At 43.7% G+C, this 26673-nt stretch overlaps 1 protein-coding gene across 1 annotated transcript; it reads right to left on the bottom strand.

Annotated features, from left to right (window-relative positions):
* Positions 1 to 596: 596 nt before the first annotated feature.
* On the bottom strand, positions 597 to 8738 carry LOC140065746 (nicotinamide N-methyltransferase-like). The gene is made up of 3 exons (XM_072113321.1): positions 8468 to 8738; positions 2972 to 3179; positions 597 to 1766 (listed from the first exon to the last, which is right to left on the bottom strand). Exons 1-3 carry the CDS (start codon positions 8616 to 8618, stop codon positions 1343 to 1345), a joined length of 783 nt encoding a protein of 260 aa, XP_071969422.1. The 5' UTR covers positions 8619 to 8738; the 3' UTR covers positions 597 to 1342.
* Between the last annotated feature and the right edge of the window lie 17935 nt (positions 8739 to 26673).

Raw genomic sequence — 26673 nt, 5'->3', positions numbered from 1 at the left:
GCAAGCTCAATTTAAAAATAACTCCCCCCCCCCCCCCATTCCAGATCCTGTTCGCCTGTACTTACAGTATAAGATGTGCTGTCTGAGGGAAAATCACCAAACTAACAATTCTCCTGCCTAAGTGGTGACCTTTACACACACAGCACTTGGCTGACTTACCGCAGCAGTTAGGTGAAGGCCAGTGATGGGTTTCAACAGGGAGTTGACCTTGAATATCAGGTGACATTAAAAAGTAAAGAATAGGAACTGCAATTTCAGGAAGCTAATGTAGCAGGAAACTGCTTAATGGGGTATTCACATTTCAACAAATGAATGTTATTGCTTGTATTATAAAATATGTGTACAATTTTCTTATATACATTCTGTATCAATTCCTCACTGTTTTCCAGATCTCTGTTTGTTGTCATTCTATAGAAAGTTTCTATGTTTACTTCCAGTGGACAGAAATCCGACCATGGTCACACAGGTGCACGGCTCGTTATATAATAGAGAGTAATCAGAGCTCTGTGATATAACGAGCCGTGCACCTGTGTGACCATGGTCAAATTTTTATCCACTAGAAGTAAACATAGAAGCTTTCTATAGAATGACAGCAAGCAAAGATCTCGATATTAATGATGAATTGATGCAGAAAGTATATTAGGAAATTGCATAACTTTTAATCATAAAAACATTAACATTAATTTGCTGAAATGAATCTGCCAGCAGAGCACCTGCTGCTAGGGATCTCTGCGGATGCACAGTAGCTCCCATTGATCTGGCATGCACAGACTGACCTCAGCACTTGGCTCACTGACCTCAGCATTTAGGTGAAGGCCAGTGATTGGTGAATATCAGGTCACATTAAAAGGAGAGAATGAGTACTGCAATCACAGGAAATGGGAAGCTAATGTAGGAAACTCTGCTTACAAAAACAATGTAAATTATTTGCTGGAATGTGCTTAAAGTGGACAACCTCTTTAAGGCTCTGTTAACATCAACATGTCAGGGCAATGTATGATACTATAACTGCAATGTACCAGACCTTCCCGCACATTGAAGGTTTGGGTCCCTGAGCTTCAACTTCTAGCAGAAGTTCAGTTTCAGGGACTCGAATCAACAATGCTTGCTCCAGTCTGGAACATTGTGGTTCACATCCGCTTTGGCGATCTGAACACCTTCGCAGCAGTAACTTCCATGATTGTGTGGGGATGAAAGTTAAATTTTCAGTACATTAACCCAAGCATAACCCAAGTTTTGGCCAAGCCCAAACTTCAAGGGGCCACTCTATACTACTATACAGTAACATACATCTTGCTTGCGACCTATACAACTGCCAATTTGGTCTGTAAAAGTTTCAGACCTACTTCTCCTTGTGAGCTGCAATGAAAATGGTGGCTTTATAGTCAATGAGATCACTCACATTTGTTCTCTCTTTAACCTCACAGCGATCAATAACAAAACCTTCTCCAACTAGAGCTTTCCTGGCGATATCCTCATCATATGTGAAAACATGCATCTTATCTTTCCCCACTATTATATATGTTGCTTCTAACATTCCAATGTATAATAGGTGTCCTCCAGGTTTTAGCAACTTTGAGAACTTCCTGAGATATCTGACATAATCATCTTGGTCTTTGCTGATGACATCCAGGAGCCAAGCGCTGATGATACAATCCGCTGGTGGTAAATCTATTGGTTCTGTTATATTTTCTTTTTCAAAGTCACATTTCACAACATGTTGCAGCGCGGATCTCACTTTTACGTCTTTGTCCTGGGACTGATCACTGAAAGAAATGGGAAAAAATGAAAATGATTGCCCCACAGTCATTATTAATATGAGTTCAGTATTTACCTCTAGATAATTGGTTTAGATAATTGGTAATGGTGGATAGTATTAAAAGTAGCCAAGGTCAATATCATGGGTGTCCCTGTGATCCACGTCTCGGATCGCAGGCATACCGGTGTCCTTCTCTGTGGCGGCGCTAGCCCCTGTCTTCACTTACCTCTCCATGCTCCTGCTTCCTCCTCATCTGGTCGGCTCTCAAAGATTTAAAGGGCTAGCGCACAGCGGATTGGCGCTGGCACTTCTGGGTTTTCCATAAAAGCCGGCTGCTCCAATCTATCCCTGCAGGATCTGTTTACTTCATGCCATCGAGAAAGCTGTTTCCCTGCATTCCTAGTGTTCCTGCCCTGACCTCCCGTTGTGACCCTAGACTTGACCCTGACTCTGCACCTCTGCCAACTGCTTTGAACTACTACTATTACTACCTGCTTTTGACCTCCAGATTGTCTGCCAGCATGCCGCTGATTGGCGCTAACACTTCCAGGTTTTCTATAAAGGCCGGCTGTTCCCATCATTCCCTGACGGATCTTTGAGCTAATGCAATAAGAGAAAGCTTCCATTGTTGTTCCTGTGTTCTGTTCCCTTGCCCGTTCCTGTTCTTGCGTGATTCCTGCTGTGGACCCCGGACCCAACCTCTGACCTCTGCATCTCTGCTGCTTTCCCTGACTACCAGCCTGAACTTGACTACAAGACTGTCTCCTGAATTGGAACCTCGACCTTGGCTGCCACCGCAGGCTAGTCGCACATGTGGAATGACCTGGTGCACCCCGCCACAGCAAGACACTTACATTCCGGCCCCCGAGACCTGACAGTTAATGCATTTACTTTTCCGTTACAACTGTACTACTACAATAGCACTGAAAAAGAACTAAAATAGTAAGCTCATACAATATGACGTCACATGGCCGCGACACTGCAGAAGGAGCCGTGGGGTCGGGGAGAAGAAGCTGAAAGGGGAGAACAGATTTTTTTTTTTCTCACATAGGCCCCGCGAATGGAGGGTTTAGTGGGTACTGTGGGCCCCTCGGACCCCCCTTTTGATGGAAAATGGGGAGGCCTTCAACACTCCCACTATACCCTAAATGATGGAGGCCCTGACAATTACAATGACAATGAGTTTCCTCTACTACTCATGAAATATTTCACCTCTTTCCTTCTATGTCTACATGGAGTTGTGCAGCATGTCCCCAGTGAAATGCTCCTGTACGAGTGTCCACCCATCTCTTCAGCTCCAGCATACATCTGTCTTGGACCTTCAGGACTATCATGTGGTTGAAAAACTCACAGGCTGCATACAGGTGATGAATAATTGAACCAATGCTGAAGTCTAGCAAGATATCTCCTTTAATATGACCTGTAAAACATATCCAAATAGTAAAACATATTATAAGTTTTTTCAGAATAGATGTTGTAGGTAAACGTGTCAACCTCACATCTAACACATTCATTAAACATACTGTAGATTCCCCAAAACCTCTTAAATTAAGAATGGGGGGTAGATTAATTTCACTTTACATAACTTTGCGCTAAACTAAAATTATTAAACAAGAAGGCATTAAAACAATGATTTGCACCAATATGTGACAGAAAAGCTGTTGTGATGCAGTCAATGATTTTACTACTGGACATTTGACAAAAAAAATTTATGGACAACTACATATACGATTTTTAGAATTTTGGAACTTCCTTTCTTTTTCCTCACTGTTTTATGGAGGTTACCTCTGGAGTTTAGATTTACAGTAGATGCACATAAAGGGTGATTTTATACTGGGATTTATCGGTTTCATTACCTTGAATTGTATTGTTATTTTATCATCGTGTTTTTTTTCCGTGGAATTCAGGGCTGGAGAATTTCTCTACTAAGTCCTGGAGGCTGATAAGAAGTTAACCGGGCCCTTTCCTGTCATTTCCATTTTTCACACCCCACCTTCAAAAATCTATAACTTTTTTATTTTTCCATGTACAGATCTGTGTGATGGCTTGATTTCTGCGTAACAAAATGCACTTCATAATGGTTGCATAGAATATTCCCTGCCTTGTACTGGGAAGCGGGAAAAAATCCAAATGCAGTGAAAATGGTGAAAAAACGCATTTGCGCCGTTTTCTTGTGGGCTTGGATTTTACGGCTTTCACTCCATGCCCCAAATGACATATGTACTTTATTCTTTGGGTCAATACGATTATGGGGATACCAAATTTGTATAGGTTTTATAATGTTTTCATACATTTACAAAAATTAAAACCTCCTGTACAAATTTTTTTTTGATTTTGCCGTTTTCTTGCGCTAATAACTTTTTCTTACTTTGATGTACTGAGCTGTGTGTGAAGTCATTTTTTTGCGACTTTTGATGATGTTTACAATGATATTACTTTTAGGAATTTACGAACTTTTGATCACATTTTATAGAATTTTTAATTTTTTTTTAAATGGCAAAAAAGTGCCATTTTTACCTGGGCACGATTTTCTGTTACGTGGTTAAACGCAGTGAAAACCCGTTAGTATATTTTGATAGATCGGGCATTTTTCGGACGCGTCGATACCTAATGTGTTTATGATTTTTACTGTTTATTTAGATTTATATCAGTTCTAGGGAAAGGGGGATGATTTAAATTTTTAGGTTTTTTTATTATAATTTTTTTTTTATTTTTTTTTTTATTTTTATTTTTACTATTTTTCAGACTGCCTAGGGTACTTTAACCCTAGATTGTCTGATCGATCCTACCATATACTGCCATACTACAGGGTTAGTATGGGTTAAAACGAAGTAGCCTCGGCATTCGGAACACCCGAGGCTACCATGGCGACGGATCGCCGCTCCCCGATGACGTCATGGGGAGCGATGATCCTCAGAAAGCCATCTTCTTGCAGGAAATCACCCGTGATCGGTGCTTTGCAGCAAAGGCTTAGCGGCTATGGAGAGGGCTCAGCCCGTGAATACACGGCGGGCGGTCGTGAACCCGTTAAACTGTGGATGCAATGAACAAATTTGATAGGAATAGAGGTGTGCTCATGACCTCACTCCATTTCTATAGAAACTACTCCTCCAATTTTTAATCAGAGAGCAAGTGTAACCTACAGTACCGGGGAAGGATAAAAATGTATGCCTACAAAAACACATGTAAAAAGTCCTCATGGGAGGGAGGAATAGCAGGACATGGTGGTGGGAACAAGAGCGAACAACATCCATTTCACGCTATACTGTGCCTCCTCTGGTTCTCTTGTATCATCATTTTTGTAAGTATAAATAAAGAAGAAAAGAACAAGCCTGTGGAGAGTGCCATTCCACTTTTGTTCTTATGGTTGCTACTACAATTGTGCACGTATAAAAGGAATAGAGCACTGCACTGAAAGTGAAACCACCTTCTGAAGAAACATATACATACTAAGACAGAACCCAGGTGGTAGCCATTAAGTACACTTTTTCTTTTTGTACACAGTGGGGCTCTTTTACTAAGGGTTTCCCGACGATTTCCATTTTGCGCCGCATTTAACAGGGGATTTTGGTGCACAAGATCGGCCTTTGGCCTCTACTCTTTCCCATGTATATTTTAGTACATACCCTATCCAATCCTTCCCTCACAGCCACCCATACATAGGCTGAGGTAAGAGAGAACTGAAGGGAGGATGTATCTAATTTGTTTCCATTTTTGCTGGGTTAGAATTAGAGCAGTGATATTGGCGTCTTTTGCAAATAAGAATCTTATTGGATCCAGCAGTGATCCAGTCAGGGCCAGCGCTATGGGTAGGGAAAGTGGGCAAAGTGGGCCTGAAAGGGGAGAATCTTTTCTTTCAAATGAATCTTTGTTTCTAGGTGCTATGGATCCAGAGATATTCAGGTTTAAAGTAGAGGAGATTCTCTCCTTTCATAGGAAACAAGAAGTGAGTTTCTATGTGTCACAGAGCCAGAGATACAGCCCCCTGAATTGTACCCCCTCCAAATTCTTAGGCGCCAGGCTACAGGGAGAATTTGCTGCACACAGGAGCTGCTGCCCCTCACAGGTAATGGAAATATTCACTTTATATGTTACTATATTTTCATAATGAATAATATCAACTAATGTTCATGTTTTAACCCTTCTCTATTGTAGGGGTTCAGCTCAAACCTGGTGCATTGTTAGACCCTTTGCAATGTGGAAGCTTTGGTCTGGAGCAGTGATCACACTTCTGTCTCCACTCCAGCAATTAGGGTCCTGTACCAGGTCTTCCAAGAGACTGGAAAACCGCTTCCAGTGTGACCTAATTCACACTGTGGTTGCTGTAATACACATAAACACTGATTTTCTCTCCAATTCAATAGTGACCTTGTCACACTATGCAGAACTATCTAAGAACACACTTTCTCTCGTATTGCCTTTTATTTCGTGATTTTTTTAATTTTTTTTTTACAAAATTGACTGATACGTTGAACATTCGATTCTCTTCTACTAATGTCACTATTATATGTTAACATTGTTCTGGGATAAAGTTTTTATTTCCCACCATCCTCCATTATTTACACCTATGTTATGACGTTCTCACTCTCATTCTTATGAAGCGCAGAGGGTTCTGTTATTGCGCGGTTAATACATTGACGCACATCTAAAAGTGACTTTTATTATCTCATTAGCTTGGTTTATGGATATATAGTTATTTATTTGGGTTACCATTGTGTAAGGGAGCATACAATGATACATCTGTGTGAGGCTCAGAGCAATTTTCTGCAAATATTGTTTGGTGTCCCCTGTGGATGTAACATTCCCTTTGCTGCATATTTTGGTGAATATCCACATGTGGGGTCTGTATGATCTCCTTACATCTAGCTGTTTTAGGAAAGTATATTTTCTTTATATAAGTATTCTGGATTTGTACATATTTTAGAGGAAATTTTGAATGTTAATTGCCAAATACATCGCCTGGTTGTCTGCTTTCAAAATTATATAGGTTTTATGGCGCCTTTACTTACTTTACTGGATTTATTTATGTGAACATATGAATATGGGACATTTTTTAACTCTACATATGTCCACCTTTTACATTAAGGAGATGTAAAGGTAAATATATTCTGTTTGGAGCACATTTTTTGCCATCAAATTTTAAGTATTTTTTATAAAATGTTTCAGTTTGTCTATAAATGTTTCATCCTATGTCTATAAACTCTTCAATCCAATTTTGAAAATGGGGCAAGTGTCTGCTTTCATAAAATATGTGGTTTGTTGCAGTTTACTTTAATTCTTTTTGCTGTAATTTCGATTTTATTTGTAAACGTCAAAATTGTAATAATTGTTCTGGTCAATTACACGACAAAATACACAGAAATGCCTGGCAGTGAAATGGTTAATACCCCTTGGTTGAATTCCTGGTGAAGATGCTTATAATCTATCGGTCTAGTTATCCGTCTCCTATAATCTGACCATTTATATATCTCGCTTTTTCTCTATCTATTTATCAATCTTCTATTTCTCTTCTACTGTATTTATCTCTCATATCCATCTACTGTATATATCATCTACTTTATATTCTGCATCTAGAAATCTCTATCATCTTTCATATTTATATTCTATCATAATGATTATAATGAATAATTATTTATATAGCGCACACAGATTACGCAGCGCTGCACAGAGCTTACAAATCAGTCCCTGTTCACATGGGGCTCTATTCAACCTACTAGTCTTTTTTTGAAGTGTGGGAGGAAGCCGGAGGACCTGGAGGAAACCCACGCAAACACAGAGAGAATATACAAACTCTTTGCAGATGTTGACCAGCGCTGAAAGGCTGTAGTGCTAACCACTAAGCCACCGTGCTGCCCATCTATTTCCCTATCATCTATCTATCTCCTATAAAATTCTCCCATATTACAGTTTGTTTTACCATACTAAAGGGAGCCTCTTACTGACTGTGACTGGTCATAAAATTTTATTTTGGGGCCCCATTTTTAGTTTTTCCCAGGGCCCCACTTTGTCTAGAACCGGCCCTGGATTCAGTCATTGACCTGTAAAGAGGACTCACACACCAATGACACATTTGCTGCAAACGATGGCACACAGATCTGTAGTTTGCTGCCTGTAAAAATCACATGTTTGTCTGCAGGAAAGGCTAGGCTGGATGTTAATTTTTCTCAAAAACCTAAGACTACAATTGTCAATTGTGCAAATAGGGCTATTTAGTTCACTTTGTTTTTCATAACATCTTTAATTTTACTTTAGATTCCAAATGTTTTGTAATATTTTAGTAAAAAAAGATTTAGAAAGATCAGGGAATTATAGTATTGCATATTGCCAGGTAATAAAAGATTCCAATGTAATTGCACAAAGGACTAAAATCTAGTAAATCTTTTTTAACCTCAATATTCTCCTCTTGAACTTACTAAAATGGAAATGACTCCTGTAAACCCCTACAATTCCCTATATTCTCTTTTGGCCTTTTGTACATCATACTCCTGAGAAGTGTTCTTTTTTCCACACAACAAAAAGCACTTTTGTATATAATACATTGATTTCATAGTTTAGCTTGAAAATGTTTAAAATCTGTAAAATCTTAAACTATTCATTTAAAAACATTGGGTTAGGTATAACTGAGTTTGATACAGTTAATGTTGTAAGGATACATTGTTTTAAAAATTATGACAAGCTACAACCAACTGAACTTAGACAAAGACTTACCCAATTTGAAAGTTTTTAAAAGATTTCTAATGGGAAACACCAAAGAATCATCTCCAAACACCATGTCAGGTTTATCAGATAAGTAATCTTCCAGAAGTTTTCTAGAGTCAAAGCCATGTACATGATAGAGCTTGTGGTCACATGAATCCATTGTTGGTCTGTGAGTCGGTCAATTGACGTGGAGATCTTTCTGCACTGACAGCGCTTCCCTGTGCTGCTTCAGATCTTAGTGACAAGAGCAGCAGAAGTACTAAGAGATTGCATCAATCAGGTCCCGATGATGTGAATACCATGATTAACCAATCACGGTGTTCACATGAAAGTTTGTTGGAGAAACTATCCTGCTGCCACTAAGGCTTCCTTCCTCTCAGATTCTTATCTGTCAGATAGGGAGAATTATTGAAGTTTCGGCAGCAGCAGGGTATTATTATTATTATCTACCACACACTGACAGTAACATAAAACAGTGGAATAAACACAAAAAAACTATACAAAAAATCCTCTAACTCCCAATAGCTAGCTAAATATAGACAGGAGTTCTCAATTTACTAGACAATTTAGTTAAGATACTGTTTTTTGTACGGTAATTAATTTATTTATACATTTATAATTCATTTATTTATACATTTGCTAAGATTAGTTTCAATCAATTAGTTTAGTTGAATGCGTATAGAACAATAGAATTTCACAGATCTATACACATATATACATGTTTAACTTCATTAATTTCTCTCTTGCCAGTAGCAATCAAAACATAACTCATTATTGGTAATTGTTATTGAAAATTTGTTATTATATGCAAGATTTGGTATCATAACAAAGGGATTGCTAAGGATTCTTCTACAACAGAAATGTGGATAAGAGTACCAACTATGCATTACAATGTGAGTGGTTTACATGAAAAAAATGAAGCATTATAAAAGCAGGAATTGAAGTACATTTGGAAGTTCTGGATCTGTAATAATGTCTATGGAGTAGAATCGTTCTTCATCAACTATTAAAGAGGGGGGGGGGAGTGGGGAGGGAGAGATAGACGCAATATCTTTTTTTCTGGTTATGGAAGTTGAGCTGGTTGGCAAATGTTTATAAGTAAAGAAATTGTAAAATAGGATATATGTAAATATAGTATCTCATATCAGGAGAAGGAAGAAAATCTTACTATCTATGTTAGGTCATAATAGTATCTTATAGTTATTACAATGACAGCGGTTGTGTCCTCTAGATATCTGTATGGTAAAGAAATGTAAATATTAGATAAGTAATATGTATAATTTAAAATTGTAAGGTACTTTTTTCTATGTTTTTTTTAAATGGGTATGTAATAATTTCAATGAAAATTAAAACAAAAAAAATATTTGTATTGCTCTTCAATTGATGTGTTGTGCTCATTTAATTGATTTTATATAGGTTTAACCCCTTGCCACATATTCAACGTAATTGAAATGGATGAATCCATTTATGAATTTTCAACCCTTTAGGATGCAGCCAGGTTACAGCTTAAAGGGATTGGCCGCTTTTTAATAAATGTGTTCAATTAGACATGTCTCTGCATGAATATGTAACTATACCTTGCCTCCTTGTATAATTTCATAATTTCCCTGTTCTCCCCATGCTGCCCTCTGCATATATACACAAGTTCCTATTTCTCACTCCTTCAGTCTCTCCTAATGGGGGTCTCCATTGTATCTTTTTTTCTCACAGTCCATCTCACTGACCAACACAGAGAGAAGGGAGGGGGAGCAGGATAAGTCATGATCGCCTACTGCAGGTCTCTTCAATTCACCAGTGCATAGACATGTAACCAAGATCCACAGAGAGTTTACAGGCAACACTAAACAAAGCATCCGGGATGATGAAACAATTGATGAACAATCAGTAAAGGCACAAGGCCATTGTATGTAAAAGAGTGGCCAACCATTCTAAGGCTCAGCCCTATTTTTTGTAATCTGCGTCGCTTTATATGGTTATAATTTTTGAACACTTTTATTTACCAATGATTTTGAGATTGTTTTGCGTTATTTATAAAGAAAAATGAAATACTGCCAAATTTGTTAAAAATCTTCACCATTTTTAAAATTTCAGATAGTTTTAACACCCATATTAGTTATTAAATAACATTTCCCATATGTCTGCTTTATGTTTTAAAAAATGTTAAAATGTCTGGCCTACAAACCAATTATCGGTTTTCCGTATTTTCCAGGATATTCCAGAATTGCCAATTTTGAGGATCATTATTGTTTGATATGAGATTTGAAATCTATAATATTAGAAACCCCCTATATATCACTCTGGCGAGGCACAGAAGGGAAGGAGGGCAATGGATTAGTCAGTTTTGCCCTACAGAATTAAGTGGCTTTTAGTGGGTTCATGGGAAAAATTTTGTGAGCTATAAAATATTTGTTTGTCGGTTAATGTTGCCATGTTTTTGTCGGATAAGATGTATTTTTTAGTGATACCATCTTATATTGCTAAAAATGTATTAATTATTTTTGTGTGTGTGGGAGGGGGGAGTAGAAAAAACATCAATTATTAAATTTTTTTACCATACACAGTAGGTAACATGCTATACTTAGGGGCACATGTATCATAGTTTCAGCAAATTGTCTTTTTTTGTGACTTTTCTCGCTTTAGCAACTTTTTTTTGCGACTTTTGTTGGCGCTATCCAAGTGCACCTTAGTCTGCACCTTTTGCAGTGTGCCTCATGTATCTTAACTTTTCAGATGTTCCGTGTGACTTTTCACTTTTTTTTACGCCTTTTTTTGTGACTTTTTAGGCGCAAATCTGCACCTGGTCCAGGGCAGGTGCAAAATCCCAAATTAACAGTAGTGTCCACTCCTGCATATAACCCCCTTACGTTGCTATGTCCATGTAGATTTCAGACATTTGCAACAAAAAGTCTAAAAAAAAAGCCAAAATTTGCGCCTGCCAGGATAGGAAAACTGAACATATATCACAAGTAAAAAGACAGGATCATACATAAAGCGCAAAAACTAGCCGCCAAAAGTCTCTAAAATTCACCACAGAGAGACCAAACTATGACACATGTGCCCCTTAATCTATGGATCAGTACAATCACATTGATAGAAAATTTCTATATTTTGCTTATGTTTTACTTATTTTGTAGAATAAAACCTAATGTGGGAAAACAATCTATAATTTTTGCATCACCATATTCTAAGTGGCATAACTCTTTACATTTTTGATCAATAGAGCTGGTTGAGAGCATTTTTTGCAGGACATTTTGTACTTTACATCATACAATTTATGCAGTTTATCGTGTCGGTTCAATAACATTTTTGTTTATTGTATGGAACTTATATAGTGATTTTCACTTTTTTATGTTATGTTTTATATATATTTTATATATTATTGGAGGGTAATCAATTATGTATTTATTATTTAAAACATTTTTCTTACTTTTTTACTTGTCTGCCTGATGTATTGAATTGTGTTATCACTGTTATCACTGTTCCTTTAGTTTAATTTGGGAGTACTATATTAGTCCTTATTGCTGTATTGACAATTGATACAGGTTGCAGTGTTCTCATTTTTGGCTTTATTGATTATCGCTGTCAGCCTATGCTTGGTGGTGGATCAGATCATGCATTTATTTGGGTATATATATGTAGTCAATTTTATATAACTAATTAAATAAGTGATCCAATCCACCACCAAGCAGCGATCCACATTTGCCTGTTTTTTTTACTATTATAAATCCATTACCTCATCCAATTTCATGTTGGATACCAGGAAACGCTGCAGCCTGACATAGAAGAACCCAATACTGCTGTCTTTGATTCAGTTGTTCATAATTGTATTGGGTTGTATTTTTATCTGTCTATTGCACTGTAGCCAGTAGTTATAGTACCTTCCCTGAGTAGCCCCAATGCCTGCCCCAGTAGCCAGTAGTCACAGTGATGCCCTCAGTAGTCAGAAGTCAAAGAGATGCCCCCAATAGTGAGTAGTCACAATAATGTCCTCACCAGCCAGTAGTTAATTTGATGTACCACAGTAGCCAGTCGTCACAGTCCTGTCCCGATTAGTCAATGGTATATAAAAATAAAAATAAAAAATTCTACTGTTGACCTCTTCACATTGATACCAGAGCTGCATTGGATCATCTACAGCAACCGGCCCTTGCAGGCTGATGCATCAAAACATCTTGCCAGTGATGCAAGACGGAGCTGGGGAAATCTAGTCAGACTGGATCCTGGGGACCACCCTACTTACTGCCACCCAGAAATATTACCTATATTGCAGGAGTCAGGGATCAGAGTATTTCTAGGAACTTGGGGGGAGGGGGGGAGTGAAATCTGATGCATCCTGCATTTCACCATTTTGCTTCAACTGGGTGCACAAGTGTAATATGTGTGTGACACATTTCTGTTGAGTTGCTGTAATAAATGTGGGGCACTGTCCAAATCGGCACCAGAACGTCCCTTCAGGTGCAGAATTTTGTGGCTCAGCAGACTCAGTGCAGTCATGACACAAAATTACCACAGACACTTCATAAAAACAAGTACAAATATCTTTCATGTTCTTTTTAGTGCACAGTCAGAGAGAAAACTGGTAAAGTCTGTTTAATAGATCAAAGTTCAGTATTCATGGTTCTGGTAACATGTCCCCCTAATTATAGAATCCTCTGCTACCAGCATTTGTCTAACACTTTCTGTGCTCCTATTTGCAACCTTCTTAAAATAGTAATTGCCCTTGTTGCTAGGAGCAACAGCCTGCTGTAGGAATGCTGCTCCTAGGTTTGCATCCCTAATATCAGACAAACATCCATATTTATTAAGGGTTGGTCAACTCAGGACTATACTTCCTGATGCTTTTCCCTCTATCCCTTTTTGTGACTATAATCAAGCTACCAGCCTGTGAACCCTGAGTTTCTACAACTACCTCATCTTCACTGACCCCAACCAGTGCCAACTGTGTGCTAGCTAGAGATGAGCGAGCACTAAAATGCACGGGTACTCGTTATTCAAGACAAACTTTTCCCGATGCTCGAGTGCTCGTCTCGAATAACTAGCCCCATTGAAGTCAATGGGAGACTCGAGAATTTTTCAAGGGGACCAAGGCTCAGCTTGGCCAAACACCTGGGAACCTCAGAAAAGGATGGAAACACCATGGAAATGGACAGGAAACAGCAGGGGCAGCATGCATGGATGCCTCTGAGGCTGCTTAATCGTACCATCATGCCAAAATTATGGGCAACAGCATGGCCATGACAGAGTGACCGAATGAGGCTAGATAGCATCTAAAACATACAATAACTGACCCTGACACTATAGGGGACGGCATGCAGAGGCAGCGGCAGCTGTGGCAGGCTAGAGAGTGTCATGACGACATACCCTAAATGGACTCAGGCTTCACCAAAGGAGGTGAGCAAGAAGCGCTGAAATGATTTCCTATGTGAACAAAAGGTTGACGGTATATTTAGTCGATAACACAGCATGGTGGCGACATAGTGACCAAGTTCCATAACGTATCTGGTGAAACACCCGAAAAATGAGCCTGACATAGCTCTTTTCATAAGGGGACGACATGTGGAGGCAGCCATGGAGACGACTTCCATGATTAAGAGCGACAGTATGGTGCATTCATATTGCGCTGCTATGATTGCAACTTCAGGTCTCCAGCATGGCGGCGACAGATGGGCCGAGTTCCACTATGTATCTGGTGAAACACCTGAAAATTCTGCCTGACACAGCTCGTTTGATAAGGGGATGATGTGCTGCATATCCTCTCGTGCTCCAGCGTCTGGGGTATAGAGAGTTGAAATGAGACATTGGTGGACGCTGTGGAGGATTGTGGAGGCAAAATGGACAGGAAACAGCAGGGGCAGCATGCATGGATGCCTCTGAGGCTGCCGAATCTTGGGATGAAGCTGGCGGTCCACTGCCAGGCGAGCTTTCGCCTGTCCAAGCCCCTGTCTCTCGGCTCTTCCCCACCCAAAATGGGCCTGGGGGCCAGAGGCGTTTACTTTGAAAAAATTATAATTTTCAAAGCAGGCCGGGTCGTTTGAATATTTCCCCTAGGAATAATGGAATAGCATAGTGGTTCTATTTTTAATTGTTTTAACGGAAATGGTTCCATGATTAAGAGCGACAGTATGAGGCATCCATATTGCGCTGCTATGATTGCAACTTCAGGTCTACAGCATGGCGGCGACAGATGGGCCGAGTTCCACTATGTATCTGGTGAAACACCTGAAAATTCTGCCTGACACAGCTCGTTTGATAAGGGGATGATGTATGGAGGCAGTGAATTAGTAGTAGATTAACGGTGCTGCAGTTAAAACTATGTTAGTTGGATCTTGGGATGGAGCTGGCGCTCCGCTGCCAGGCGAGCTTTCGCCTATCCAAGCCCCTGTCTCTCGGCTACTCCCCAAACAGCACTTCTAAGAACCTTTTGTATAAGATCAAGTGTAGTAGCGTTCTTTTAAGTTTGGGTTATGGCGGGTGAGGGGAATGTAAACAGATGCGCAAGAAGCGCTGAAATAATATCGGTAAATGATAAAAGTTTGCCAGTATATTTTGTGGATTACACAGCAGGGTGGCGACAAAGTTAACAAGTTTGATGTGGAAGCCATGAAAACAACCCAAAATTCTGCCTGACACAGCTCGTTTGATAAGGGGACCATGTATGGAGGCAGTGAACTAGTATTAGATTAAAGGTGCTGCAGTTAAAACTATGTTAGTTGGATCTTGGGATGGAGCTGGCGCTCCGCTGCCAGGCGAGCTTTCGCCAATCCAAGCCCCTGTCTCTAGGCTACTCCCCAAACAGCACTTCTAAGAAACTTTTGTATAAGATCAAGTGTAGTAGTGTTCTTATAAGTTTGGGTTATGGCGGGTGAGGGGAATGTAAACAGATGCGCAAGAAGCGCTGAAATAATATTGGTAAATGATAAAAATTTGCCAGTATATTTTGTGGATAACACAGCAGGGTGGCGACAAAGTTAACAAGTTTGATGTGGAAGCCATGAACACAACCCAAAATTCTGCCTGACACAGTTCGTTTGATAAGGGGACCATGTATGGAGGCAGCTATATGGACGACTTTTGGAGGCAGCTATGGCGATGACGTGTGGAGGTAGCAATGGAGACAACGTGTGAAGGCAGCTAAAAAGACGACGTGTGGAGGCTGCTATGGAGACAATTTAATTTGGATAGTGCCTGTATGTGGTAGTCCAAAATAGTTTTCAAACCAGAGGAGCAGGTAGGTGGTCATCCAGAAAAAATTAAATAGATTGAGTGCCTGTATGTGGCAGTCTACAAAAGTTTTCAAACTAGAGGAGCAGGTAGGTGGTCCTCCAGAAAAATTAAATAGATTGAGTGCCTGTATGTGGCAGTCCAAAAAAGTTTTCAAACCAGAGGATCAGGTAGGTGGTCCTTCAGAAAAATGAAATAGATTGAGTGCCTGTATGTGGCAGTCCAAAAAAGTTTTCAAACCAGAGGAGCAGGTAGGTGGTCCTTCAGAAAAATTAAATAGATTGAGTGCCTGTATGTAGCCCTCCCAAATATTGTTTTTTTTTTTTTAAAGTATTTATTTTTGCAATTTTTGGAAAAATTTTAACAATTACAATAAACAAAACTAAAGAACAAGATTGTCTGTTACATACTTTCTTCCCCACAATGCAGAATAATTGAATAACATCCGTGGTAACGAACAGGATCTTATTGCGTTCCAATATTAACTAAGGGATATATCGCAATAAATGACAGCAGATAATGTAGCCAGACGTCTTGTGATGACAAAAATAACTGTTGACACATAGACAATCAGTCACACACACACACATACCAGCACGCTCAGTCTCCTTCATTATGGTGAGAAGCTGATACCACATGTGATTATAAGGCTGTATGGGGAGTCACGCACCATCTGGACCAGATGCGATCAAACTTCTGGGGACACTTCCTGTTGACATACAGGGACCGATAGTGGGGGATGACACTGTTAATGAGTAATATCCATCTTTTTAATGGAGGGGGCTCCTGGTCCTTCCAGGTCATCACCACCACTTTTCGGGCGTAGTATAAGACAAACCTAAAGAAAATGTTATCATAGTGGCCATAGACAACTTCATTTATGATGCCGAGGAGACACACAGAAGGAGACAGTAAGCGTGGGAAATCAAAGTGTAAATTTAGGAACTCCAGCACTTCGGACCAGAAGACATGAACCCTAGGGCAGGGCCAGACACAATGCAGGAAGGATCCGACTTCAGCCTGACAGCGAAAGCAAAGGTCATTGGGCATTGATCCCATGCGGAATAGTCTAGCAGGGGTGAAGTATACTCGATGGAGGAATTTAGATTGGATCAGGAAGTCCCTCGCACTCACTACAGATGTGAAGTAGGACAGTTCGACTTCCCTCCAGTCATCATCTGACAGGTCAGGGATATCCTGTCTCCAGCGTTCACGGGCTCTATCAAACGGTCTGGACTTTTGCTCTTGTAGGAGTGCATAGCACTGAGTGAGTGGCTTAGGGAGGTCCGGGGTACTCATCAGAGTCTCCAGTTTGGAAAATTTCACTGTCAGGCTGAAGGAGCCGAATTGGGCTTTGAATGCATGTCGCAGTTGCGTGTAATGGAAGCTGGCCGTATTGGGTACAGTATGTCTCTCCATTATCTCGATAAAGCTGAGTAATTCTGCTTCCGGGGATAAGAGCTGACCTACAAATTTCACCCCCGCCGCCCCCCACATTGTCCAGCCTGGGAGGGAGAGGAAGTGAGAAAGCCACGGATTGAGCCACAATGGAGTCCTAGGCGAGAGAGGGGGAGGGCTGCCTGTTTCTACCAGGGATTGCGCCCTACGCCAGCACACCGCTACCGTACGTAGGGGAAGTGGGGTATCAGATGGGGATTTATATCTGTACAGCAGGTTTGTAAGGGCCTCGTAGGAGCCTACCAGGGCACCAGCCAGTGCAGTAGCTGCATTACCCATGTCTATATCTATCCACCACTGGGCATATACTAGCTGGGAAGCCAGATAATAAAGATATGGAACCGGGGCAGCCAGTCCACCCCTAGCCTTGGGAGCCTGAAGCAGCGCTAAACTGAAGCGCGGGAGGCCCCCTGCCAGTAGAAGGATCTGAGAATGCCGTCTATGCGTTTAAACAGGCTCTTAGGAAGCAGTATAGGACAGGCATGGAAAAGGTATAGAAATTTGGGGAGGAAGATCATTTGAATATGTTAATACGGCCGTATAGGGACAAGGGGAGAGTGGACCAGGCTTTTAAGCGGAATTCCGTTGCATTTATCAGGGGTGTAATGTTTAATTCCGTATATGCCTGAACCTTGCGTGACACCTGGACTCCCAGATATTTAAAAGTGGACACCACCTGGACTGGGACAGGGAGGGAGTGTACCCCTATATCTGATAAGGGAAAGAGGGCCGATTTGTCCCAGTTAACCCGGAGACCTGAGAACCCCCCCATAGCATTCTATTAGGGACAGAAGGGATTCCAGAGAGGGGCCCACATCCCCAAGGTATACAAGTGTATCATCAGCATAGAGAGATACCTTTTCAATGATAGAACCTCTAGTAATGCCCTTAATGCTATCGGAGTGACGGATCGCCACAGCAAGGGGCTCATTGGCAAGTGCAAAGATAAGGGGAGATAGTGGGCAGCCCTGCCTAGTGCCCCTGGCCATAGGGAGAGTGGATGAGATATTAAGATTGGTCCTTACCCTAGCCTTACGGTCGTTATACAATAACCTAACAAGTGCTGTGAAGCGAGGGCCAATGCCCAGCCTGGGCAAGAGGGTCCACAAATAGAGCCACTCCACAGAAACAAATTGTCTAAAGATAATATAAACCCAGGGTCTGAAGACTTCTCTGCCTCTGCAATATTCAGGTGTAGTCTTTGTATGTTTATGTCAGCTCCCCTCCCAGGCATAAAGCCTGTCTGGTCCGGGTGAACCAAGGATAATATTACTTTGTTAAGCCTTGTTGCCAGATTTTTTGCTAGTATTTTAACATCCGAGTTTAGGAGGGAAATTGGACGGTACGAGTCAGGAAGTAGCGGGTCCTTACCAGGCTTGGGAAGAACTACAATAAGGGCCTCTCGCATAGAATCAGGGAGGGAACCGCTGACAAGCGCATCGGAGTACAGGCTAAGGAGATGGGGGACCAGAGTCTCACAGTTATCCCTATACCACTCACCTCCCAGCCCATCAAGTCCAGGTGTCTTACCGGGGGGCAACGATTGGATGGCCAGTTCCACCTCCTCCGCCGAGAGCAGGGCATCAAGCTCCGATGACTATGCCGGTGTGAGCCTCCAAAGTGCAAGACTGTCAAGGAATCTGGAAATCTCGACGGAAGAGGCGGACAATCTGGAGCTGTAAAGAGAAGAGTAGAATTCGTGAAAAACCATGTTTATGGCCCAGGGTTCTGTGATCAAGGCTCTGCTACTGTCAAGGATAGAGGGAATGGAAGCACAAGGACGTTCAGCCCGCGAGAGATACGCAAGCAGCTTCCCATTTTTATCTCCGAATTCAAAGATGGACGCTTCCCTGGCTAGCAGGCGCTTGCTGGTGCGCTCCTTCACTACAGCTAGATGGTTCCTCTGCGCCTGAGCCCAAGTCTTTTTGTTCCCCGGAGTAGGCTTCTCTAGATATTCCTTTTCTGCAGTCACCAGTGCGGCGGTCAGCCTTTCCTCTTGCGCATTTAGTGACTTCCTTTGGCCAGCTACCCCCGACATGAATGCTCCTCGCACCGAGGACTTGTACGAGTTCCAGACTAGAAAGGGATCAGGATGGGTTGAGTGTACATCCCAGAACTCGCTGTGCGCTGCCCTAACAGTACTCTGGACCGCTGGGGATAGGAGCCAGGCTGGGTGCAGGCGCCATAAGCGGGAGTCGCTGGGGGGTCCTATAAAGAGACTGATGAGCAAGGCGGAGTGGTCTGAAGCACTGCGCGGGCAATTGGATACTTGATCAACGTGTTGCAACATGTCAGGGGAGACAAAGGCCAGATCAATCCGAGAGAAGCTCTTGTGCACAGAGGCTGGATCAGGCGGGTCAGTGCCGTCCTCATAGCTTACAAGCTGTGGCGGGCTCTGGGAGCCTTCAAAGAGGGAGGGAGAGGAGTTTGGGGACCCCTGAGGAGAGCAGGGCTGTGTGCGGGAGAATTTCCCCAACTTTTTGGCAGCGTTCGACTGTATCTGTGGAAGAACAGCTTGGGATGTGGAGCATTCCTGCGCATCCAGGGGTTCCAGGGACTGGAATGGAGGATCTTCATGGACGGATTCATCATCCGATGGAGGCGCAGACGCCCCGGACGCTGCTTTGTGCAATTTAGCCGTCTTCCTCTGGTTACCCATGGCGTCTGGGCAGAGAGGGCCAGTGATAAACAATCGAGGAGCATAGCGTCCAGTAATTAGCAGAAATAGAGTAAGGGCCCACGCGGGAAATTGCAGCGGCACTGCAAGGGTTAATATAATACAAAACCCAGGAGCAGGGGATCACTGGGAGTATGGAGGACTCAGTGCCTGCTGGGCTGCACAGCTTGGGGTCCCCAGGTGAGAGGTGGGCAGCAGCAGGGGAATTACTTCCCTACCTTACTCCTGGCTGCAGTCCGGCAAGGGAGAGGTTAACCCTGTGCGCCTAGGCCTCAGGCAGCGCAGGGGAGTCCAGCAAGATGGCGCCTCCGGCAGGATGCAGGACTGACTGGCGCACTGCCGCGATCCTATGACAGAGTGGGTCGGCGGCTCAGTATGTACGGAAGGGGGGGGAGGTTTCCCTCCCCCGGTATTCCTCACCGCACCGATATGTAGCCGCGATGTCGGGCGGCTATGGTCCCACCGCCGCGCGGGGCACGTGGGAGGCTGCGGGAGCTGGAGTGCGGGGGGACCGCACGGAGCCGGAGACCACCGCGATACCGCCACCGGAGTGCGAGGGCCGGTACCCGCGGCACCGGGGAATAGGCTGGAGGGGGTACAGGTGAAGGATGGCTGCCTAGGAAGCGTGATAGGGTGCCGAGTCCCGGGAGCTCCTCGGCGCACGTCCTCCTAGGTCGGCATCAGGCCACTCCCCCCCCAAATATTGTTTAAAACAGAGGACCGGGTAGGTGGCCCTCCAGAAAGATTTAATACATAGAGTACTTTAGCTAGAGCCAGTTGGCCCTGGCAAAAAATAGCCAGTTTCCTCTGCTTTAGTGTACAAAGAGGAGAAGAAGGAGGACAATGAGGAGGAGGTGTGCATACATTATTCAGGTTGAGCTTCTTTCACCTGGTGGAGAATGAAAATCTGGAGAAATCCAGGCTTTATTCATCTTGATAAGCGTCAGCCTGTCAGCGCTGTCAGTCGACAGGCGTGTACACTTATCGGTGATGATGCCACCAGCTGCAATGAAAACCCGCTCGGACAACACGCTAGCGGCAGGGAAGACAAGAACCTCCAAGGCGTACAGCGCCAGTTCGTGCCACATGTCCAGCTTTGAAACCCAATAGTTGTAGGGAGCTGTGTGATCATTTAGGACGATGGTATGGTCAGCTACGTACTCCCTCACCATCTTTCTATAAAGATCAGCCCTACTCTGCCGAGACTGGGGACAGGTGACAGTGTCTTGCTGGGGTGACATAAAACTGGCAAAGGCCTTGTAAAGCGTACCCCTGCCAGTGCTGGAAAAGCTGCCTGCTCGCCTACTCTCCCTCGCTACATGTCCCGCAGAAGTACGCCCTCTGCCGCTAGCGCTGTCAGAAGGGAAATACAGTTTCAGCTTGTGCACCAGGGCCTGCTGGTATTCATGCATTCTCACACTCCTTTCCTCTCCAGGGATGAGAGTGGAAAGATTTTGCTTGTACCGTGGGTCCAGGAGAGTGAATACCCAGTAATCACTGCAGGAATAAATTCTTTGAACGCGAGGGTCACGGGATAGGCAGCCTAGCATGAAATCTGCCATATGCGCCAGAGTCCCAACGCGCAAGAATTAACTCCCCTCACTGGCCTGACTGCCCATTTCCTCCTCCTCCAACTCCTCCAACTCCTCTTCTTCTGCCCATACACGCTGAACAATGAAGGACTGAACAATGGTCCCCTCTTCTGTCTCGCCAACATTCTCCTCCTCTTCCTCCTCATCCTCCTCCACCTCCTCCGATATGCGCTGAGAAACAGACCTAAGGGTGCTTTGGCTATCAACAAGGGAATCTTCTTCCCCCGTCTCTTGTGAGGAGCGCAAAGCTTCCGACTTCATGCTGATCAGAGAGTTTTTCAACAGGCCAAGCAGCGGGATGGTGAGGCTGATGATGGCGGCATCGCCACTGAACATCTGTGTTGACTCCTCAAAGTTACTCAGCACCTGACAGATATCAGACATCCACGTCCACTCCTCATTGTAGACTTGAGGAAGCTGACTGACCTGACTACCAGTTCTGGTGGAAGTTGACATCTGGCAGTCTACAATCGCTCGGCGCTGCTGGTAAACTCTGGATAACATGGTAAGTGTTGAATTCCACCTCGTGGGCACGTCGCACAACAGTCGGTGAGCGGGCAGTTGGAGGCGGCGCTGCGCTGCCCTGAGAGTGGCAGCATCTGTGCTGGACTTCCTGAAATGCGCACAGATGCGGCGCACCTTCGTGAGCAAATCAGACAGATTGGGGTATGTCTTGAGGAAACACTGAACTATGAGATTTAACACATGGGCCAGGCATGCCGAGTTGCAGAGCCGCCACCAGGTTACGGCCGTTGTCAAACACAACCATGCTTGGCTTCAGGTACAGCGGTGCCAGCCACAGATCAGTCTGCGCCGTGATGCCCTGTAATAGCTCTTGGGCGGTGTGCCTTTTATCGCCTAGACTCAGCAGTTTGAGCACCACCTGCTGTCACTTAGCGATGGCACTGCTGCTGTGCCTAGAGCTACCGACTGATGGCGTCATGCCCACGGATGGTAATTCGGAGGAGGAGGAGGTGGAGGAGGGGTGGGAGAAGGAGGAGGCATAGTAGGCCTTTGAGAACTGGACCGAGGTAGGCCCCGCAATCCTTGGCGTCGGCAGTATATGACCAGCCCCAGGGTCAGACTCGGTCCCAGCCTCCACCAAGTTAACCCAATGTTCCGTCAACTATATATAGTGGCCCTGCCCGGCAGCACTCGTCCACGTGTCCGTGGTCAGGTGGACCTTGTCAGAAACGGCGTTGGTGAGGGCACGGATGATGTTCTCTGACACGTGCTTGTGCAGGGGTGGAACGGCACATCGGGAAAAGTTGTGGCAGCTGGGGACCAAATACCGAGGGGCGGCCGCCGCCATGAGGTTTCGAAAGGCCTCGGTCTCTACCAGCCTATAGGGCAACATCTCCAGGCTAAGCAGTTTGGAGATGTGGACGTTGAGGGCTTGGGCTTGTGGGTGGTTTGCACTATACTTCCTTTTGCGCTCCAGCGTCTGGGGTATGGAGAGCTGAACGCTGGTGGATGCTGTGGAGGATCGTGGAGGCGAAGATGGGGTTTTCGCACGGGAGGTGTTTGGGCCGGGGTCCTGGGCAGGGGGCTGACTAGCAGATGACAAAGGGGAAGGAGCAGTGGTGTGCCCGGCCGGAGGTGAACGGGCTTGGTGCCATTGAGTGGGGTGTTTAGCATTCATATGCCTGCGCATACTGGTGGTAGTTAAGCTAGTAGTGGTGGAAGCCCTGCTGATCCTGGTTTGGCTCAGGTTGCACACCACAGTCCGTCAGTCATTCGGTGTTTCTTTAAAGAACCTCCAGACTTCTGAAAATCTAGCCCTCGCCACGGGAACTTGACTACGGGCAACATTTGGCGCTGATGCACCAGCTCTGGCCCTGCCTCTCCGTCTGGCCCCACCACTGCCTCTTCCAACCTGTTCTGCTATAGGACTCGCCTCCATCTCAGAAACACTGTGTTCACCCGGCTTATCAACCCAGCTTGGGTCTGTCACCTCATCATCCTCCGATCCCTCAGTCTCCTCCCCCCTCGGACTTCCTGCCCTGACAACAACTTCACCACTGTCTGACAACCGTGTCTCCTCATCGTCCGACACCTCTTTACACACTTCTTTCACTACGTCAATAATGTCATCATCACCCACAGACTGCGACCGCTGGAAAAGCTGGGCATCGGAAAAGAGCTCAGCAGCAACTGGAAAAGTGGTCTTTGACTGTGGGAAGGGTCCAGAAAACAGTTCCTCAGAGTATGCCGGTTCAAATGCCAAATTTTGCTGGGAGGGGGCAGACTGGGGGGAAGGAGGCTGAGGTGGAGGAGCTGGAGGAGTGCTGATTTCGGTGACATGGGTGGACTGTGTGGAAGACTGACTGGTGGACAAATGGCTAGAAGCATTGTCCGCAATCCACGACATAACCTCTTCGCACTGTTCTGGCCTCAACAGTGCTCTACCAAGAGTCCCAGTAACTTGATACATGATGAACCTAGGGAGTGTAGCTCTGCGGTGTTCCCCTGCTCCCTCATCAGCAGGTGGTGTCTCACCCCGCCCAGGACCACGGCCTCTGACCCCTGCAGTAGTTGGACGCCCACGTCCACGCCCTTGTCCTCTACCCCTAGCCTTCGGGTTAAACATTTTCCAAATTAAAGTGTAAACTTTAATTTTTTTTTTTTTTAAACAAAACGATGCTATCCTATTGCTATGGCTAGTTTCTAACCTACACTGACAGCACACACCTGGATTTTGTGCTGTGCCTGATGACTTTGAGTTCTAAAAAGAATTAAACGTAAAAAAAAAATAAATCAGCAGACTCTGCCTAATTCTAATCAAACCCCTAATAAATTGTCCCACTTCGGTGTTTGAGGTGGATATGTGTGTCACTAAGAGCTAAACACAACGGTCACAAGTCCCCTGCAAATTACTCACAATATGGTACTAGCTGCACTACTAATGGCAGCAAGCCCAGCCACAAGCAAACCAAAAAAAAGGAAAATATAACGCTATTGTAGGCCTAAGTAAGCCGTTGGGGTTCTCCTATGGCTATTTTGTAGCCTACACTGAAAGAACACTGCTTTGCCAGATTACTTTGAGTTATAAAAAAACGTAAAAAAAAAATAAAAAATCAGCAGACTGTGCCTAATTCAAATCAAACCCCTAATAAATTGTCCCACTTCGGTGTTAGAGGTGGATATGTGTGTCACTAAGAGCTAAACACAACGGTCGCAAGTCTACCAGCAAATTCCTCACAATATGGTACTAGCTGCACTACTAGTGGCAGCAAGCCCAGCCACAAGCAAACCAAAAAAAAGTAAAATATAACTCTATTGTAGGCCCAAGTAAGCCGTTGGTGTTCTCCTATGGCTATTTTCTAGCCTACACTGAAAGCACACTGCTTTGCCAGATTACTTTGAGTTATAAAAAGAAATAAACGTAAAAAAAATAAATCAGCAGACTTTGCCTAATTCATATCAAACCCCTAATAAATTGTCCCACTTCGGTGTTTGAGGTGGATATGTGTGTCACTAAGAGCTAAACACAATGGTCGCAAGTCTCCCAGCAAATTCCTCACAATATGGTAATAGCTGCACTACTAATGGTAGCAAGCCCAGCCACAGGCAAACCAAAAAAAAGTAAAATAAAACATTATTGTAGCCCTAAGAAGGGCTGTTGGGTTCTTGTAGAATCACTGCTGCCTAACACTATTCTAATAGAACACCCTAACGCTTTCCCTGACCAGCAGCAGCTCTCTCCCTAGCAGCATCCAGACAGAGAATGACCCGAGCAGCGCGGGCATTTTCTGGAGCGGGCGAAGTATTCGTCCGAGCAACGAGCAGTTTCGAGTACGCTAATGCTCGAACGAGCATCAAGCTCGGACGAGTATGTTCACTCATCTCTAGTGCTAACCAGTGACCCCGCCCCAGGAGCAAAATTCCCTTCAGTGTTGCCAGTTGACCATTTAGATACAGAAGCTGGAGTTCCAAATACACATTGTGCCTGCATCTAGTAGAAAAATATTCACCCTCAAACAGCTGTATCTCAATAACAGAGGCTGCTGACCCCTTTCTTCCAGCCAGGCTGAACAGCAAGTGCACTGCCTTGCCTTGACCATTCTCCATACAACTCTGAAGGAGTGCCAAGTGTATAGTCTCAGCTATTTTCATTGCTCCTGTATAAATGAATGGAGAGCATCAGAGCATGTGCACTGTTCTTCCCAGATGTCAGAATTGGGTCAGTGGACTCCCATATAAATGATTTGGTTATCTAAGTTCACCATCCATTTTTTCAACAAAAACCTGCCCCCATAGGGCACTTTGAGGGGTGGATGTGACACTTATGGAGACTGTGCCAAACATATTGTTGATAACCTCACTTTCTTGGGGACACAGATTGACTATCCTTCCCTTAAGATATTTAGGCCAATTGAAGAGATCAATCCCACAGTCAAAGTATTTAGGACCCATTTAACTAATTCCAGTGCACTCAAGTAAAAAAAAATGTTTATGTTCTGCTAACCATGGAAAACCCCAAATAATGTCACAGAAAGGATGTTTTAGGACAAAATACACTACATACTCAATGTGGATAGAACCAGCTTACATGGATATTTGTGGAGTCTTGAAATAAATCCTACCTCCCCCTTAAAAGGGTAGAATCTGCCCCAATTAACAGGATACAAGGATCCTTTTTAATTGCATCTTGCCCTACAAAATCAAAATCAACGAAATTACTAACAGATCCAAAATGATTAATAGTCTGTGTTCTCACAGAAATACTAGTAACACTATATGAGAAACTAACTTGGGAAATACTTGATTGCTAGATTAGCTCTCCAGATTACCACTCAGGAACTGAAGTTTTCTGGCAGTGAATGGGGTCTAATTGGGTTCTCCTGCAGGAAATGTCTTCATTTACAGCAGTAGAAACAAAGAAATTTTATGGCGATGCTCTCTCCAAGTTGTGGCTTTAGAGGTATTCAGTTGCATGCAGAAGGGACATATTTTTAAGAAAATAGAGAAGGTAAAAAAGAGGGACTTACATCTATCCCTTAGTCATCAGGGATGGTGATCCTCTCCAACATGCCTCCTCAGTGCGGCTGTTTTGGGGGAAAAAATTGCTAGAATGTTGGAGGAGTGTTTAAACTAGAGACTTAGGGGGAGGGCAACTACACTTGTGCAGGGCAAAAAGACATAAATAAGGAAGTGGGAAGAGGCACGGTACATGGGGGAGGAAGGGGTGCTGGAATAAGATTTATCAAATATAATATTGTGGGTATTAATGAGACATTGCTGGACAATAGCTATGATTGGGCTGT

Source organism: Engystomops pustulosus, chromosome 6 (assembly GCF_040894005.1).
Source record: "Engystomops pustulosus chromosome 6, aEngPut4.maternal, whole genome shotgun sequence".
Lineage (NCBI taxonomy): Eukaryota > Metazoa > Chordata > Amphibia > Anura > Leptodactylidae > Engystomops > Engystomops pustulosus.
The sequence above is the reverse complement of the archived record's forward strand: the minus strand, read 5'-3'. Positions and strand labels throughout refer to the sequence as shown.

Bases quoted from the DNA above. Each gene is read 5' to 3' on its own strand.
- LOC140065746 (XM_072113321.1), bottom strand. From the start codon at position 8,618: ATGGATTCATGTGACCACAAGCTCTATCATGTACATGGCTTTGACTCT. The intron at 3,180-8,467 runs GTAAGTCTTTGT...TATGTTTTACAG, and splicing joins TTTAAAAACTTTCAAATTGG to GTCATATTAAAGGAGATATC. The intron at 1,767-2,971 runs GTGAAATATTTC...CATTTCTTTCAG, and splicing joins GTAGACATAGAAGGAAAGAG to TGATCAGTCCCAGGACAAAG.